The following is an 18,823-nucleotide window of genomic DNA, read 5'->3' on the forward strand; positions in this document are numbered from 1 at the left end:
CACTGGCACAGCAAGCAGGAGTCTTGGGGAGCAGCTCCAAGGCAGAGGGCAGGAGCAGCACATGGCAATGTGGGGAGGAACAGCTGAACTGCAGGCAGCTGTTGCACAGGGACCTTAGGGGACCGGGGAACTGATAGGGGGCTGCCGGTCCACCCTGGTTCCAAGCCCCCCCACAGCTAGCTGCAAGGGGCTGCTCTTCCTGCAAGCAGTGGACAAAGCAGGCGGCTGCCAAACGACGTTCGAAGGGAGCATTGCACAACTTTAAACGAGCATGTTTCCTAATTGATCAGCAACGTAACAACGAAACAACGTTAACTGGGACGACTTTAAGTGAGGAGTTACTGTACTTTCCATTAATATGCTAGCAAATTAGGTTACTGGCAGGAAAGTTTGCCAAAATAGTGTGTTTTAAGTGAATACTATAAAATCTTTATGGAAAATGAATTTGAAATTCACAATAAGTGAATACTCATACTGGAAATCTGAAGCTGAGAGTTACTCTTATCCAGTCAGGGAAGAGAAACATGCCACAGAACTTGAATGTCCAGTCAAAATACATTCAATTTCAAGTATCAAATATTTGTTACTAAATTACCTCAGAACCAAGAATTATTGACAGAAAATATCCAAACATTATTTTTGAAAAACTAATAAATCAGAGAAAATGACAATCTGCTTGCAAGAAAATATGGATACACTTTTCAGAAATGCCTGTGTGATTTAGGTCCCTATGTTCCATTGTCTTTCAATGAGATATAACTTCCTAAAGGTTTGTCTACATGGAAAAAATGACTGGAATTGCTACCATGTGGACACTTTATTCTGGAAAAATTAGTGCACTTCTAAAAGAGAGTAATTATCCAGGGGAAAAAAATCACTTTTATTCTGGAATAGTGTCCATGTGGGGAGTTTATTCTGGAATACCTATTGCAGAATAGTTTATTCTATAATAGCTGGTCAATTTCACCATGTAGACAAGCCCTAAGTCACTTAGCCTATTTTGAAAAATTTGCTCTTTCTGAGCAGAAAAGGGTGCAGTATTCACTGAGTACATGCTCATTACAAATGATTCACGAGGCCCCTGTGCATAATTCAGCAGCATACTTTTCTATTCTCCACGCCCGTTTACCCTCTTGCCTGACTGGCAGCTCAGAGCTGTTGTGCTCAGCTTGCTCCCAGCCTCCTCTGTTGTTCCTGTCCTGAAACCTAACCCTTACCTAGGACTCCTATGGTATTTGTCTGGGTCCATCCCAGTAGATAGGCAAGTTACCCAGATACTGTTTTTTTCACTTTTACCCAGCTGGCAATATCAGCAGAGACAGAGGACTGAATATGGCTGGAGAATGAGCTATTTTCTAAACTCTACAAATGATCATTCCAGATTAGTGATTGGCGCACATGAGCTAGTTAGGCTAGTGTAGCAGAAGCTTGTGGTACCACTGCTCATGCTGCAGTACATGCTCTGTAGAAAAACAGAGGCATTGCAACCTGAGCCCTTTCACCAGGACAGAATTCACATTTTAAAGAAACAGTAACTGAAAAATCATTGTTAAATACAAAATATATTTAAGTGCCAAGGCTCCTGGTGTAATCCATTAAATTCCCAGGATGAACATTCAGAGTGATGGCTATTTCCCAATCATTGTTACATTAATACTTGGCACTTACAAAGATCCTTTCATGAAAGAATCTTAAAGTGCTTTACAAACACTAATGAATTAACCATCATAACAGCCTTGTGTACTCCACAAGATGGGTACTGTTATCCCCCATTTACAGAAAGGGAAACTGGGGAATAAAGGATTTACCCAAGACCACATAGCAGATAAGTGATATAGCTGAGGCCAGAACTCAGGGATGTGATCCAAAATCCACTGAAATCAACCAGTTGGAGAACACTTCAATCTCCCTGGCCACTCGATTACAGACCTAAAAGTCGCAATATTACAACAACAAAAATTCAAAAACAGACTCCAATGAGAGTCTGCTGAATTGGAATTAATTTGCAAATTGGACACCATTAAATTAGGCTTGAATAAAGACTGGGAGTGGATGGGCCATTACACAAAGTAAAACTATTTCCCCATGCTTATTCCCCCACCACACACACAGTTCCTCACATCTCCTTGTCAATTGCTCGAAATGGGCCATTTTCATTACCACTACAAACAGTTCTTTTTCTCTCCCGCTGATAATAGCTCACCTTAACTGATCACTCTCCTTATAGTGTGTATGGTAACACCCATTGTTTCATGTTCTCTGTGCATATATATAACTTCCTACTGTATTTTCCACTACATGCATCCGATGAATTGGGCTGTAACCCACGAAAGCTTATGCTCAAATAAATGTGTTAGTCTCTAAGGTGCCACAAGTACTCCTGTTCTTTTTACTGAAATCAATGTGAGTCTTTCCATTGACTTCAAATGGGAATTGTAGAAGCTATTGGATGAATCCCTCCTCCGAGTCCTCTGCTCTAACCACTATCCTGCACTGACTGCCATCACTGAGCATGGGTATTGTAGCACATATGATATCCACTGGGATAGCAGATTGTTCTCAGATTTCTCTACTGGCAGAGTCCTGAACAAAGAGGCACCTTATTCTAAGTTTTCTTGCTTTTCTCTGTGCAAGCAATAGCCTAAGGCCATGTCATAATGGCACTTTTTTATTTAATATCTTCTGTTGTCAGGTATTTTTAATCAGAAGTTTCAATGTTTAAAACACTTTGTGGGAGCTTGGGAGTGGGAAAGGAGCTAGTTGTACCTTTTCCTTTGCTGTTAGGCATCTCCACGCCATGATTCCTCAAAGATGCTTCAGGCTGCCAGAGGCTCAGCGTGCCTCAGCACAATCTGATGCCTCCTCGAAGCACTGTGACATAGATCAAGATGGTACAGCCTGAGTGTGTGAAAAAAGCTATTGTGACAGGGTGGAGTGGCCCTGCCCTAGCATTAATTGACAGGAAGTCAAACTCAGCTGCTTCCCACACTTGAACTGATGAAAAAGGTTGGGTTCTTGAAGTACAACTTCTAAATAATGTCTCAAGGAGAAATTAGTAGCCAAAACTCTAATTCTTTCAGTCCCACCTACACTATGGAAACTATCACCCTGGAAGACCCAGTCACAACATGGTTCTCCTTTAACACACACCAGTCTTGCAAGGTAGATGGGACCAAACTGTATTTTAGCCAAGTTCTCATAGTGTGCTGCAGCCTTGGATTTCACAAGGCTGTGGCACAATTGAGGTAAATGGCAAAAACATAGTTCTGTCTCACCAACACTGCAAAAGTGTAGGGTGTTACCCACATCAAGGGGATGACCAAGGATGATTTTCACACAACAGATGGGACTTCACAGAGAGAAGTACTGAGGTTAGCAGTGTTCTACCTAAGCAAAGTGTTTTGGGAAAGGCAATCCTCCAAACCATAGCAATAAGATAGGCTTTGTTTTAACTCAACTGGGCCCTTTTCCTGTGGTTAAGGTGCTGCACTGGGACTCAGGAGATCTGGACTTAGGCCGATCTTTTCCATACATTTTCTGTGTGACACTGAATACATTATTTAATTTCCCTGTGCCTCAATTCCCCATCTGTAAAATGGGAATAATTCTACCTCCCAAGAATGTTTTGGTGGGGGCCACACCAGTAGCTGCATAGAAAGATTTGAGTAAAATAATTGTATTTAATTTGAAAACACTTTATTGTCATAAAGCTTGAAGAAAGTGTTGGTTGGATATTTTCTGGCAAAATGTTTTTCCTTAGGAAAATGTCGAGTCATGGAAAGCAAAAGATTTTGAAGAAACATGTCAATTTTGATAAAATATCATTAGATAAAACACCCCAACATGAATCCTTTCAATCTGTTGAAATGGAACATTTCAACATTTTCGGGACAGAATATTTAGATTTTTCATTTCAAAATGACTTCTCTTTTAGAAATGTATTTTATATTGTAATTAAAAAAACTTCAAAATCAGAATGAAACATTTAGCTTTTATAGAAACTACACATTTTGATCAAGCCCAAAACAATTTTGTTTTGTTTTTCAATATTTTTTTTCATGGAAAATTTTGAAATGTTTGTTTGCATTCCATTTTGAAATAGAAAAGATTTTTGAAATCACAGAATTTCCCACAACACAGAAAATCCAGTTCCAGTCCAGCTCTACTTGAACTAAAAGACTATGAAAAATATCTTACTCATGCAAGCTCATGTGCTGGAAATGTACTTATAGGTTCTACCACCTTACCGCTCTATACTGGTATACCACATAAAATGCTATATTGCTAATACACAGTGCTAAGTGAATGCATTAGGGCTGGGCACTTCGGATAAAATAAAATCCCTTTCTGAACCTTTGCCCAAAACTCCATCAGCACATTCACACAATTGTTTTTAAAGGTTCAGGACAATTCAGCCAAGGCTCCAGTATCTCCCCTCCTGTACCTAAAGGGAACGGATCCCAAAATGGCTACTGCCTCCTTCTTCATTGGTTCTCTCTTCTTGCAAAACACAAGTAGTCGTTGCCATTCCTTTGCCCATGGCACTTCAATAGGCATCTCTAGCTTCTTTATCCACTCCTATGATCCTTTAATAAACTCCCTTCCCAATGGACACCCATTACCTTTGACGCCCAGCAACAGTATCAGCCTTTTCATGGCCCAGGTTATCACCAAATTAAAATCCTTCATGCTCAGAGGGGCCAAATTCTGGGACACAACGGTCAAACCCTGTTTTCCAATACACCTCAAGCAATCCCACTGGCAGAAGTGAGATTGCACAGATGTAAATTAGGGCAGAATATGCCTCACAGTAAATAATTAAATAACACTCAGACAGAACTTCAGTGATGAAAAGCGCAATATACATGCTAAGTATTGTTGAACTTCCTGAGCAAGCCTAGTTCTAACTCAGTGGCAGTGGGGCCCAATAAGGAGTCTGCCAACAGTACTGGATGCTGCCTAGCCACCTAGACAGCCTCCTCCTCCCACTCACCACCACCAGACAAAGAGATTCCCTGTAACAGCAATCCTGGAACTGGATCATCAAACAGAAGAGGGTTAAGCGAGGGCTGTGCAAGACACAGAGCCAAATTCTGCTCTCAAATATAACTGTACTCAGTTGAACTACAAGGAGTTATGCTGGAGAGGACAATTTGGCCCTAAGTGACTATTCAGGTCACAAACAGTCCTAATGAGCATCATAAAGATGGAGAACTGTCAGACAGAGAGAGGGAGTGAGAGAGATGGCAGCAGTCAAGAGTTAGCACTGTTACCCAAAGTTTTACAAGGTTGTATAGCGCGTAAACACATTTTTAGTCTTAGAAAGAAATTCTGTGTTGTAGGTTTCATTATGAAGAGTCTTAGGGGTGAACTGTGACAAGCAGCAAGAGAGTTTGTTCTCTGCCTTAATCTCTTTAACTAGAGTCACTTTTTGAGGCAGAATTATGCCCTGAGAATTGGGCATTAGTGTTTCTGCTGAGATTCCTGAGAGACGTGATTGCCTGCATGGTGGTTGTGACCACTTCTATTCCAGGACCGGTGCGTATGTGTAAAGAAAACAAGTTGCACTAAGAATATACCCAGAGTCTGGGTAAGTGATTTCTCATCCAATGGGAAACTAATCTGCAAGGCCCTGGATATCTGCTATCGCTCAGCAGAGGGGCAAAAATATGATAAATATTTCCACTTGTTTATCAAGTGTAGCTAATATCTAACGCTAAGTTAAACTGGTGAGAGGTTTTCAAGAGAATCAGAATGTGGGAAAAGAGATGCCACGCATTAGGGCTTTTCGGAATATGGGGGGGAGGGGAAGAGAAGCAGGGAGGGAGTCAAAAGGGGAGAAAGGCAGAAGCCTGGCAGAGAAAAAGCCAGGAAAGGAGCCTCTTATGTGGGGGAGGCCATTGTACACGGAAAAGAGTTGGATTGTCATGGAGAGGGAATGGGGACTGCCAAAGTGGTGTCAAACCGAACCTCCAAATCTTTACTGGGCCCCTACTTTATAAATAGATGTTAATGGTTCCACTGAGGCTGTTACAGAGATTAGTTTTGACATGTGAGCGATCTGTACAATTTTTGAATGCTTATCTCAACGGCACTGAGCTTTTTGAATTTTGCTCATCCCAAGCTCCCACTGCTGAGTTATAAAGGCAAATCCCTCAGAAAATGGAGCTGATAATGAAAATGGTGCCAGCAAGGTACTGCTCTAATTGTATCCAAATGACTCCAGGGTTGAATATAAAGCATACAGAACTTGGCAAGCCAAAACCTCCTGTTCAGAAACACGTAATATACTTTTATGGCTAAAAACTTACAGGCAATTTGGCTACAATGAACCAAGCAGAAGCCACGATCTTGCATCCTGTATTCATAAATGTGTTTATCTCACATCTCTAAGACACACCTTCACTTTCCATAGAAACTCAGGACAAAACAAGTACCCATGGCTTACCACGGAATGGGCTAAAGAACTGTCCCCAAATCTTTTTGGTTTTGTTGTTGTTGAAGTATATATAACTTTTCAAAGCGCTCTATTGATCAGCAAGGAGTTAACCTCTTATTTAGACTGTAAGCTCTTTGTGGAAGGAACCATCTTTTTGTTCCATGTTTGTACAGCTCCTAGCACAATGGAGTTCTGGTTGACAAGTAGGGGCTTCTAAGGTGCTACCACAATACAAATGAATAATAATAATCTCAAAATGGTTCACAGTTCAGGGTCAGAAGTTTAACTGCATCAACTGGTGCTCCAAATTCTGTTGGAGTTGGCTTTGTCATGAGAATTCAAATATTTCTTGCTCTGGTTAAGACAGAAATATGAAAAAAGTAGGTGGACCCAAATAAAAAATTAAGAGAAGAAAGATGATAGCCAAACTCTCGAACCTCAAGAAAGGTTAGGGTTTTGGTGAAGGAGTGTGTTGTTATTGTACGACTATAAAAGAAAAGAAGGTCACAATCCCAGAAAAGCTGGATGTTCCTGCTAAAATGATGCAATATTAAAATAGTTAATGATACTTAATGAGTCCATCATAAGTATCTAAGGCTAGAGAATCAACAGCCCATTGAGAGCTCTCAGGATACTCAGGATGACAGTAGTGCTTCGGTTCACATTCAAAAGGTTTACTCGGCAACCATAAGGGACTGCAATTCAGTTTTAAATTCTATAACCATTAATACAGCTCCCAGCAAAGTGTTAGGAGAGTAACTCTGTGTGTGTGTCACTTTATCTAAATTGGTTCACCACTCCCTGCTATAGTGACTGTGTATTTTTCTTTTCTGCTCTATTATCATCTCAATTTATCTTTCACATCCTATGCCTATAATAAACTAATCTCACCATAACAGGATATGTCCTGTAGATTTATTAAATTAAAAAGAAAAAACACATTGTGTGGGATTGAAAGACTCAATCAAGCTTTTTCTCAGACAAAACAAAAAGTTAAATGTCAGTGAAAGCTAGACATTTACTACTTGAATCATTATTCTTCCTGAATGCAAAAGGCTAGGTCTCCACGTGTGCCCGAACAAAGCTTGGTGTAATGAGGGGGAGGGAGCAAATAGGTAATGGTAATAATTGGAGACATACCAATCTCCTAGAAGTGGAAGGGACCTTGAAAGGTCATCAAGTCCAGCCCCCTGCCTTCACTAGGCAGGACCAATTTTTGTCCCAGATCCCTAAGTGGCCTCCTCAAGGATTGAACTCACAACCCTGGGTTTAGCAGGCCAATGCTCAAACCACTGAGCTAGCCCTCCCCTCAAAATAGGTTGTGTTATGCCATTTCTATGTCCAGCCCCATATCCAGCAGATACATAGGCCCCCAGCGTAAGTTAGTGTTGCACTAATTTGGCATATAACAGTCAAGGGGACACTACATTGGTGAGAATATCACACCTGCCTAACATATCCCCTCCTCACTCTCAGTCCACCTCAGAATGACCTCTCTGCCACTAAGCCAAATCAGTCCACTGGCTCCCTTGACACCTTTAAGGAGCAGTGGGTACTGTCCGGGCTTCTCTGTTCAGTGTCCCCCTCTGGTTCTCTACTTTTGACGCTTCACACCTGTCCTTGTTTTCTCTTTTGTTGTCTCCCGTACTTATTTGAGTCCCGGGCTCAGTGGCTCCTACCCTTAGGCTGGGGCAGGAGCCTTTACCTCAACCCAACAGGACTAAGCCAAATCAGGATTTCCTTCACTAGAGAAATCGTCAACAGCTGCCTTAAAACAACTTTAAGCTCCCTTTGTGCTGCTGGAGCAATACAAAATGGACTTAAGGGGGGCCAAAGACTTGGCTCAGTATTTCAGTCAGCAAGCAACAAATGGAGACAGAAAAAGAAAAGACAGAAGAAACCAGATTCTGCCTTCAGTTTTGGTTTAAACAAGATTAACACCACTTACTTCAGATTTATACTGGGGCAAGTACAGAATCTGGACCTAGATACTTGTTATTGAAAATGCTGAACTTAATTAATGTGACATTTCAAAGCATTTGGGGGAAAAACAACCCCCAAACAACAGCTGCACGATCTGGAGTACTGACTAGAGTGGCTGCAGTCTGAAGTATGGACTTCCCATCAGATGAGAGAGATTTGGGGATGGAGAAATGGGAAATGGACTAGAGCATGAATATTCTGATATTTGACAGCTTGGAAAATTACTTTAGATGCTAAAATCTGGGTCTAGCTCAACGGACTTGTTTAAACATAATTTTCCATGTAATGAGACACATGGAAAATTATGTTTAAACAAGTCCGTTGAGCTAGACCCAGATTTTCTTCAGAAGTGACTACAATACACCACTGTTAGATTTGTACTAAACTCTCATTACCACATCCAGGCTGTGCCACATTGAGATTTTATGGCCGCGCTAAGGGTTTGTGAGAAGAAGAAGAAGAAAAAAGTTCTTCCTGACTGTCTGCTTTGCAAGGGATTTGAACTGTAAAAGAGACAACTGTGTCAACAACTAGCCAAACCAATGTAGTACCAGCCAAACCACACCTTATCCTTCTCAATCAGCAAAAAAATTATCCACTGCCTGATTTCTCTTACCTCATCAATAAGGGCTGTTTTTCTTCCCTTATTAGGACACTCTCCATGCAGTAAAGCTCTGGCCCTAATAGTTGTTTTAACAATATGTACTGCACATCAGCACAAAAAAAAAAGCAACTAAAAAAAAATTAAACAACGGCAGAGAAAAAAAGGCTGAGTCTTAAATTAAAGGGACAGCATCAACTTAGTTTGGACTCCACATTTTATCATAGCTTTTGTACAATGAAAACAATGGGTTGGATGAATGAAGAATTTATTAAATCATATATATATATATATATATATATATATATATATATATATATATATATATATATATATAAATTATTAGGCCCTGATCCTACAAACACTTATAACCACAAGTAACCTTAATGAAGTAAATGGGATTAGTCACGAACATTAGAGTTTGCAGGGTCAGAGCCATTAAAAAATAAAATCATATACACAAAAAAGAAATATCAGTGTTCTCTTTCAAGAGTCTCCTGTGTTGGAATCTCAAAGAAAACAGATACTGGAATGTTAGTGCAAAAGAGAACCAGAGAGTAAAACAAAGCAGAAAAGCAAGGAAAACCAATTTTCTTTGCAAAGGAAAGGTGCAAAGGAAATTAAATGCATAAAGGAGTGAAATGTAACAGGTATTTAAATTGAAGTTTTAATATTCAAAAGCTGCTGTTAGTAGTCCTGGGGAGGAGAGTTATTTTTTGTTTATTTTTTTAAACATATAGGTTTGGATTCTCCAGTCCATTAAGTGCCATTCAAATGGAACGAAGGAGACGTAAACTGGCCAGAAATGGTCAGCAGAGAAGTCCCCTTGAATAGGGGAGCTTCTACTGGTGGACCAGGCACAGCTGCCTCTTGTGCATTAGGGTAGGGGGAATTGGAAGCTTGCCGGGCTGGGCAGGGATAAGCAGGGGATAGGGAGGGTCAGGGCAGAACAGCATTTTGCTCTGCCCAATCCTCCACCAGTGTAAGGTCACTTGAAGGACCTTGTGCCACCACTGTAAGTTAGAGGGGCTCCTTGGGAGTTCTGACCAGGATCATGGAGCCTCAGCTAGCTCTCTGTACCCCTCTCTCCACTATAGGATGGAGAATGTAGCCCATGGAATAAAACCAAACGATTTTTACACATTTGTGAGGAAGGGAAACCGCCCCATACCCCTCTATGGGGTCTGAATTCTGAATCCTACTGAATTCTTTCTCTGTTGATCATTTTAGCTGAAACCCCTTGCTACTCTGTGGGCACTCCGAAGCATGATACTACCATAAGTAAAGCATAGTAAAGGGAGCATACAGAGGAGTGGATGCTGATTTACAGACACAGCAATGTTTGGCTTTCTTACTATTTGCATGTATATGGGCCTTATATTGGCAAACTTACATATAAAGGTCATTATTGATCCCAAGATAAGTGAAGCCGATACCCTGTAGGCTGCAGCTTGATAACATAGACATGAGGGGACATAAATCCTTGCTGCAACAAGGCCACACCATCCCACACATGATCCAAGCCCTGTTCTGTCCCTGTCCATATGGAAGAGAGGGGGGAAAAGGTGGCTCAGCTGTCTTCATGGCACTATCACCTATACTGCCACAGGCCCCACAGACTGGATCTGTGTAGGGCTAGTCACAACAGGGGAGGGGGGAGGCAGGTGCCCACGGAATATTTAGATTGGTAAAAAATTGAAAGCTGAAAATTTTCAGAAACAAAACTTACAAATTTTGATTGCAAACTTTTAACTGAAAACCAAAACATTAAATTAGGAGCCTCGTACCCTCATTGTCCTCTATAGTCTGGGATCACAGGCCAAACCACATCTCCCATGATGCACCACAGTCTCTCCTCTTGCTGAGCCACCATGGTGCATCATAGGGGTCCCTGGCGGTGGTGCATCATGGAAAATGTTGTCTGTCAGGGAACCTGTCTCATAGAGGAAGGCAGGCATGTGCACCTGAACTACATTTCCCATGAGGCACAAAGGCAGCATTGCCAAATAAAAATGTTTCCATTTTTGGGTGTTTGATTTTTAATTAAAAGTTGAAGTTTTCCAAGGAAAACAGATACTTTTAATGAAAAATTTTGTTTTTTTGAAACCCAAATTTTCTGTCAAAAAAGAGTTTCAACTCTATACCTGTGTGTTGAGAAAGGACGGGAACTGAAATGTGGCAGGCAGGTTCACGATGAACATCATTCCTAATGCAACCAGTGAAAAATCTCCTCAAAAGTTAATACAAACATAGGCTGTATTCTAGGCAGTTAATACAGACAGAGGCTGTAATCCTGGCAATCCACCTCCCATGAAGGACAACCATGAAAATCTGGAGCGAACGTAGAAGCACAAATCCTCTGTATACAAGTTCCAGTCTATAACAGATCCCCCAAATCCATATAGATTTCAGGGAAGTTACATCTTCTGGCCACTCAACCCCATGATTATTGTGTGGTGGAGCAGACCTCCTCTGATGGAACAAGCCAGGGAAACCTTTGGGAGCTGAACCTTGTAGAATTTTCCTCTTTGTTCTCGTCTCTCAAGTTTTCCCATAGGAGTTGGTGATCTGACCCCAAAAATACTTCAGATCTTCCAGTAAATCTCTCCGACCCCATTAAATTAGAAAGTTTCTAAACCCAGCTACAAAATCTTGGATGGGGGATTCGGTTTGCCTCAGTCACTGTCCTTGTTGAGCTAAAACCCTAAGGCCCTTGACTCCTCATGATTTGTGGGAACCTGAATTGCTATTGTGGTTTCTGCAACACACGGCAGTAAAAATAAACACTGGCCATGTGCAAACAAGCATATTTGTGTCAACAGTGTTCATCTGGCCATCTTATGTATTGGGCTTGATTCTCAGGCTGCATCTACACTGCAAGTTAGGGGGTGATTTTCCTGCTCATGTACCCATCCTTGCGCTAAGACTCATTGAGCTTCCGGTGGGTAATGTTCTTCGCACACCTCAGCTGTGCCTCTGCAGCTGCTACCAGTTCTATCATGGTTATGCTGCTACTTCTACTGGCGCTAGCTCAACGACAGCTAGGGCAGGTCTGTGTACCCAAGCAGGGGACTCGCATCCCTAGCTTGTAGCGTAGATGTAGTCTCGGTTACGGTAAGCCCACTTTACACTGCCAAAGTGATGTAGTGGGGCCTCAAGTCCAATGAGAATTCAGGCCATTGTCCTTGTGGGCGTGGCAGTGAGAATAAGGGGAAGTAGGGAGATCCTAGAGAGTAAGAAGTGAGGGATTTAAAATGAATTAATTAATAAAACTGATCAGTATAAGCAGCAGCAGCAGTGATCCTATACCCGTATTTCAGATTATGCTACTTACCAGGTTATGTAGACCATGTTACTGCTGTTACCATTGCCTGGGTGAAACAGTAAAGACAGCATTATGGCAATCTCCAGCATCTCAAATGCTCTTTAAAGACTCTCTCTTATTCTACTAGCCCGGCTCTTACTCTTTGCATGATCATTCAGTATGGAACAGAAATGATATCTCATAATTTAAGTGACTGATTCCAAAAGTTGAAGAGTGAATTCCAAATAACAAATGCCACAAACAATCCCTGGGCTGAAATTTGTTCACAGAAATCATCTGGTGAACATGTATCAAATGCAAAAATCAAATTTGCTAAATCCATGACCTGTTGGCAGACAGCATAGGTCCTATGCAGAGGAATTAATAATCTAAAGACCAAGTCCAACCTTCAGTGATATCAGTGGAAGGACCACCATTGACTTCAGTGGAGTTGGATTCAACCCTAAGAAGTTACAAAGAAGTTTCTACTCAGGTTTCCATATTTTCAAGTCATCATTGCCTCTGATGAAAGATTCTACTTTATATTTTCAGCGTGCTGAATGCTAAAAGGATTATATCCAGTTTACTTAGAAACAACAAAATAAATATGATATCCAGAATATATTTTAGCATATCTATTTTTCTGAGTATTACACATGTGCCGTGCAGGTTGGTGACATCTTAAAGGAGGTAGTGAAACTGATATGTAAAGGCACCATCAGAGTGAATTTGCAAGAAGCAAAAGATCATACTGTATCTCATTCAGAACAGAGAAGGCAAAGCTTCCCTTGCTCCCCCGGAAGAGCCTTCACTGGGCAAAGTTATACAAAATTTCATATTCCTTTTTTCCCCACAGCAGACTGAGATGTATTGGCAAAGTATGAGGACCTGGAGTGACTATATTGACTCTCAGCCTTAGAAAGGGTGAAATTTCAAAATGAAGACACAAAACAGTGCTTTGGAGTAGACTGATACTTTGTGGGTAATGGTAAAAATGTCTTCCTCACTGTTAGCTTGAGGTCCCGAAGATGCTTTGTGGACAAAACAATCACCATAAAATAATGGCCACCATTTTTAGTTCACTAAAACAAAATGCCACTGCTTGTGAGGAAAACTGCTTCTGGTTGTCAATCTATATCTGTACTGATATAGAAACTTGGAAAAGAATACTGAAGTCTCAAAGTGTGGGCAACCAATAACACAATAAACTATACACTAAACGCAGAGGGATTGATTGTCCTTACACACCAATTTCATATAGGCATAATTCCATTGACGTGTAAGCAGTCAGAATGAGCTCTACCCTGACATCTGATGGTGAGTTGTAGAAAAGGACTTCTGGGGCTGATCTTGTTTGCATGGGCACACCCACCCTGCCTAACATGATGGATTGCCTGCCCAAATGGTCACTTTGGCTGCTGTGGGATCCCCAGTCTCTTTGTTATTGGGGCAGGAGTAATAAAGGGTTGTTATCCTGATTATATGAATCAAGGATAGTAGAACTGTAGTTGGCATTTTATGATGGAGGGATTCACCCTCAACTAAGAAGCACTCACTAGGCAAGGGACATGGGTTCCAAAGCTCAGTGAATTGAGAGGTGGGGGGGATGGGTATATGTACTTGGTAGTGTGGGCCCCAAACATTACTTTGATCTCTCCTCTCTCCACTGTAATAACAGAGCTAATTTTGGTTCCATTAGGAGTCTTGTTACATACTGCAGTGCCGAAATTACTGATACCTAGGTCTAAGCCTTAGACCTACTTTGGGCTAGTGGTGCACCAGCACTGAGGCTCCCCTACTACCACCTAAAATCAGTGAGCGCTGTGTTAAGTGGGGGAGGGACGGAAGACAAGTTGGTGAGTGGACAGCAGGATGGCTAGCAGGGAGTGGAGCAGATAGCAGGGTGGCTGGTGGAGAGTGGAGCGGATAGCAGAGCGGCTGCCAGAGAGGAGCGGCTAGCAGGATGGCTAGCGAAGAAGAGTGGAGAGGTGTGGTGAGTGGAGTGGATAGCAGGACAGCGAGCGGAGAGGCGTGGTGAGCGGTGCGGATAGCAGGGCAGCTGGCGGGGCGGAGCAGATAGCAGGGCGGCTGGCGGAGAGATGCAGCTGGTGGTGAAGATTGCAGCAGAACCCCCTGGAGAGGCATGGCACTTGTCCGTCGACCCAAGCCGCGGAGCATGTAAGATGCCCCCCCATACCCTCCTCCACTTCCACCCAGGCAGGGAGGTAAACTCTGCAGATGAACTTCTGGACTCTGAGGGGGCTGCACTGACCAAGGACAGAAACTGTGTGTGGGGGGAGGTGATTTTGGGTTGCTGGACCCAAGAACCACTCTGAGGCTGTACTGACCAAGGTCAGAAACTGGGGGTGGAGTGACTACTGGGTTGCTGGACTTAAGACCCTGAGGGGAAAAGGACACTGCCAAACTTACTTGGGCGTGGGTCTTTTGCTCATGGTTGGTGTTATGAATCCTGTTTGTGGTGTTTCCCCAACATAATGCCGCACTGTTTCCCTCCTTTATTAAAAGGCTTTTGCTACACTCAGACTCTGTGCTTGTGAGAGGGGAAGTATTGCCTTTTGGAGGCACCCAGGGGGGGTGGTATGTAATTGTCTCAGGTCACTGGGTGGGGGCTTGATCCGGTTTTGCATTGTGTTATTGAAACGGAACCCCTAGTTACTGAACCCGGCCCTTGTTGCTGCTAACTCCGATGGGTAGAAGGGTTACAGACATATATGGAGTTATTCCAGATTTACACCAGAGTGGGTGAGAGGAGAATCAAACACACAGGCAGTTCACAACATTCACTTGCAGTCTCCCCATTCTCATGATCAGTGTTAATCTCTATGGGCTGATACTCGTTGGCACTAACCTCCCATTATAATGCTCTGGCAGTTTAAATGGGCCTTACCATGGTCAGTGATGCATAAGGCATAATGTTGCTGATTTTTTCCCCAGGGCAGGAAAATCTATATACTGGTGTCTATCTGAACTGCACACTCTGCAGGTCAAGGGAGGAGTGCAAAGGCAGTGCAAAGCTCACCTCTGCATTCTCCAATGCAGGGTCCCTGTATTCATGGCCAGTTCCCCACAGTACATAACAATACCCCGGGTTTGCTCAAATTTCCATGGACTCCTAATGGTGCCAAAAATGCAGCATAGGTGCAGCCCACCCACTTCTCTTACACTGTCAGGAGGATGGCTTCTATACTGGCTCTATGCCATTGATGGGGGTGATCCTTACACAGCAGGGCAGGCGGGTTCTGTGGAAATATTCTATCGAGGAGGCAGCACAAAGTGGCCACATTCAACCCACAGGATCTGGCTTATTGTTATGCTGGACCAAATGTATCAAATGCATGCCTGATTTGATACATCTTCAAAGGGCTTGATTTCCAAAAATGTACCAACCAACCACCCTCTGACAAAAATGGTGTTGGGCACTTCAAAAAATGAGGCCTCTAAAGCCACTGTTCACTTTTGAAAACCTTGGTTCATATTGTTACAAACAAAGCATAATATAGCACTAATTCACAGCACTTCCCAAATGTAAGTAGAGACCCATTACTGGCCCCTTGTGATTTAACTAGGAGAAGGCAAAATACAGGACAAACAAAAAATCTTGGGAAATGTTATTTGGACAATTTCTTTGGCACTATCATATCATCTAATTGATTTTCTTCACTCTCTCTCCTCCCACGCCTCCCACCTTCGGGACAGATTGTGCCATAAGCCTCTGTTATTTACTCAGCGAATTAGGCAATGATCAGCTTTCACATAAACTGTGACTTCTGAAAACTTCTCATTAGCCACAGAACTTTAATCAATAACCTGTCTGGAGAAATATTCTGTTGTCTACTGCTTCCAAGCAAAGCGATTTAAGTTCTACATTTGAGATCAAAGACAGGTATAGATGCAATTAAGGCGAGGAAAGGGCCTAACTGGATATTTTTACAACAAAGTGTTGTCCAGCAGAAAGAACAGCAAAAATTTTGTACACATCCAATGTTTACTCTAAACTCAACCAACTCCTGAACACGCTGCAACCTATTTTGTCTCTAGCTCTCCCTCCCCCATCGCAATCACAAAATATTTCCCAAATAAAACCAAGGAGATAAAAGTCACACAAATATCACAATAAATTGGGAACTCACTTGGAGAGACTTGACAAGTTCTGCCTGCAGTATGATCTGCTGATCATGTCTGTAATGGATGAGTCAGTGCAAGCAGCTGCCAGCTTCAGTGAGCTAATGGACGGATGATCAGGGCGTGGAATGAGACAGTAAAAATGTCATTATCCTTTCAGGCACGTGAGGCTTGTTGGATGCTCTTTCCAGCCAACAGGCTAACCATTTGGTCAGCCCCTTTGCACTATGACAACAGTCTGAATTTGCCCACTACCAGGCTCGTTATCTATCCTATATCCTCTGGGTCCCTCTGCACTATCATCATAGGAGCTCAGATTTTTTTTTTACTGTATTCTCTCTAATAGAGCCCCTTTGTGATTTCTGGGGCTAATACTTACAGTGACTAATTCCAACAGGTTTCTCAGCTGCTATATAATAATGTAACTGGTAAACAAATGCTAGTCTTCCCTAGGGTTTTCACAAGGACTGCTGGTGTTTCAGCAGGTTTGCCGATAACTGAGGAATTGAAATGAGATATACAGCGCAAAGGTGTTTGTTTATTAACAAACACCTGATTCCAGCCGACTGAGCTTGTGTAGGGGAGAATACATGTAACTGACTGTAAAACAAGGGTCCATGTTAGCCTCCCTGCTAATCACAAATCATTGTATAAATACATAAGCGTAAGCATTCATGTCCAGTCCAGTTGAAAAGGCCAGAGGGTCGTTTCCAAGCAGTTCTATATTCTCTGGGACAAACGGTGAGAGGTGTGGAGTAGCCACAGCCCCTGCTGATGTCAGGATTTGACCACCACATTCTCAGTTAGTGATGACCAAAGTAAACATGTGACTGCAGTGGGATCTAACCTAACGGACTCTCCTCAGCATTCTGCCCTTTAATCCAGTGAACGACACAGGGAATATAAATGCAAACAAAGTCATATAAATTGAGACACCATCATTTACCATAATTTCACATGTGTGGTTCTCATAACGCTCTAAACTAACACAGCACACAGCCTGTGAACATGCTGAAACAACTTACAGTGGATCCTGCAGCCATCCTACCCCAGGCTGTGATCTTGTCAAATCTCATAAACTACAGGGCAGGGGCTGGTTAATACTTGGATGGGTTGCCTCCGGGGAGAATCAACAGTGCTTCAAGAATTAGTGAGGTTGATTCAGTAGGTGGCACTCTGACCTTTGAGTATACACTGAACCATTCCTCAGCTGGTATAAACTGAGGGAGCTGACATCTTCAGTGGAGCTACAGCTGTTTTCACCAGTTGAAGTTCTGGCCCTCAGTTCCCAAAGCACGTGCACAAGCTGACATCTACGTGCACAAAACTCTGATTCATTTATCCTTTCACTGGGCACTGCATGTGTGCAAAGTGTACAGACACTTGAAATTTTGGGCCACAGTGTGCAATCCTTCATGGTGAAAAGTTCTATATAACTTATTATTAGGGCTGGTCAAACCATTGAATTCCATTTCTACAGAGGGGAGGCGGAGGGGCTATTAAAAAGAGGGCATGGCATCCAAACCACTCCCATTCCTTCCAATGCCTGCAAGGAAGAGGGGATCATGGGCAGTGAGTGTGAATGTGCAGAGTCCATCTCAAAGAACTTTAGTAACAGGTGAGTAATCTTCATTTCATCTTTGAGCAGCCTCCACACATTCCCACACTTGGGAGTCTGGCAAGTAGTGCTCCTCCCTTCAGTCACTGGGACGAGAAGGCCTAGTTAAATAAATATTATAATATTGCTATACCAAATTATTCATGTGATCAGATGCCAGATGTAAGGAATAATAATATTTTGTGAAAGTATGCATCGAGCTCCAAGTGGCAGCTCTACGGATTTCTAATATGAGAATATGTCTGAGACAGGCCATGGAAACAGCCTTCGCTCTAGTTAAGTGATCTCTAAGCTCTTCTGGAAGAGGAGGAACAGAAGGGGTATCAATACAGAGCTTAACCTACAGATGAAGGCATTAGGATGTCATTGCCTGGCCTTTACTCTTTTTCGGCAAGAGACAAACAGTCTAGCTGATGGCTAATGCTCTCTCAGAGTACAAGGTGTGTAGCCCCTTTTTGGGAGAGGTGGGGAAAGTTGCAGCGCTGTTCTGCCAGTATTTACAGAGCCCTTCATTTCAGAGCTGGAAAGTTTCACCACTAATGCTTCGAGATGATTCCAGTGCCCCTTTCTGGCCATGAGATGAAGGTGCTGAACATGGAGCATTGAGAAGCAAAAGGACCGTCCCTCAAACAACACATATGTGCGTCCGAAACAGGGAAAATGGCAGGGCGAGACGTGCACCTCTTCACATCTGGTTTCCTTGTCTTCAGTTCTGACATATCTGAACCAATGACC

At 42.5% G+C, this 18,823-nt stretch overlaps 1 protein-coding gene across 6 annotated transcripts in view; it reads right to left on the bottom strand.

Moving 5' to 3' along the window:
- The window catches only part of CALD1 (caldesmon 1), a 240,348-nt gene that overhangs the window by 50,780 nt on the left and 170,745 nt on the right, over nt 1–18,823 (bottom strand). Inside the window, exon 1 of one of the 6 annotated variants that reach the window (XM_039545580.1) lies at nt 16,479–16,718. The exons of the other annotated variants lie outside the window; for them this stretch is intronic. Within the exon in view, the coding sequence (XP_039401514.1) occupies nt 16,479–16,525 (47 nt within the window). The 5' untranslated portion in view covers nt 16,526–16,718. Of the gene's footprint in view, nt 1–16,478; nt 16,719–18,823 lie in introns of those variants that run through there. 6 annotated transcript variants of the gene reach the window in all.

Source organism: Mauremys reevesii, linkage group 1 (assembly GCF_016161935.1).
Source record: "Mauremys reevesii isolate NIE-2019 linkage group 1, ASM1616193v1, whole genome shotgun sequence".
Taxonomy (NCBI): Eukaryota; Metazoa; Chordata; order Testudines; family Geoemydidae; genus Mauremys; species Mauremys reevesii.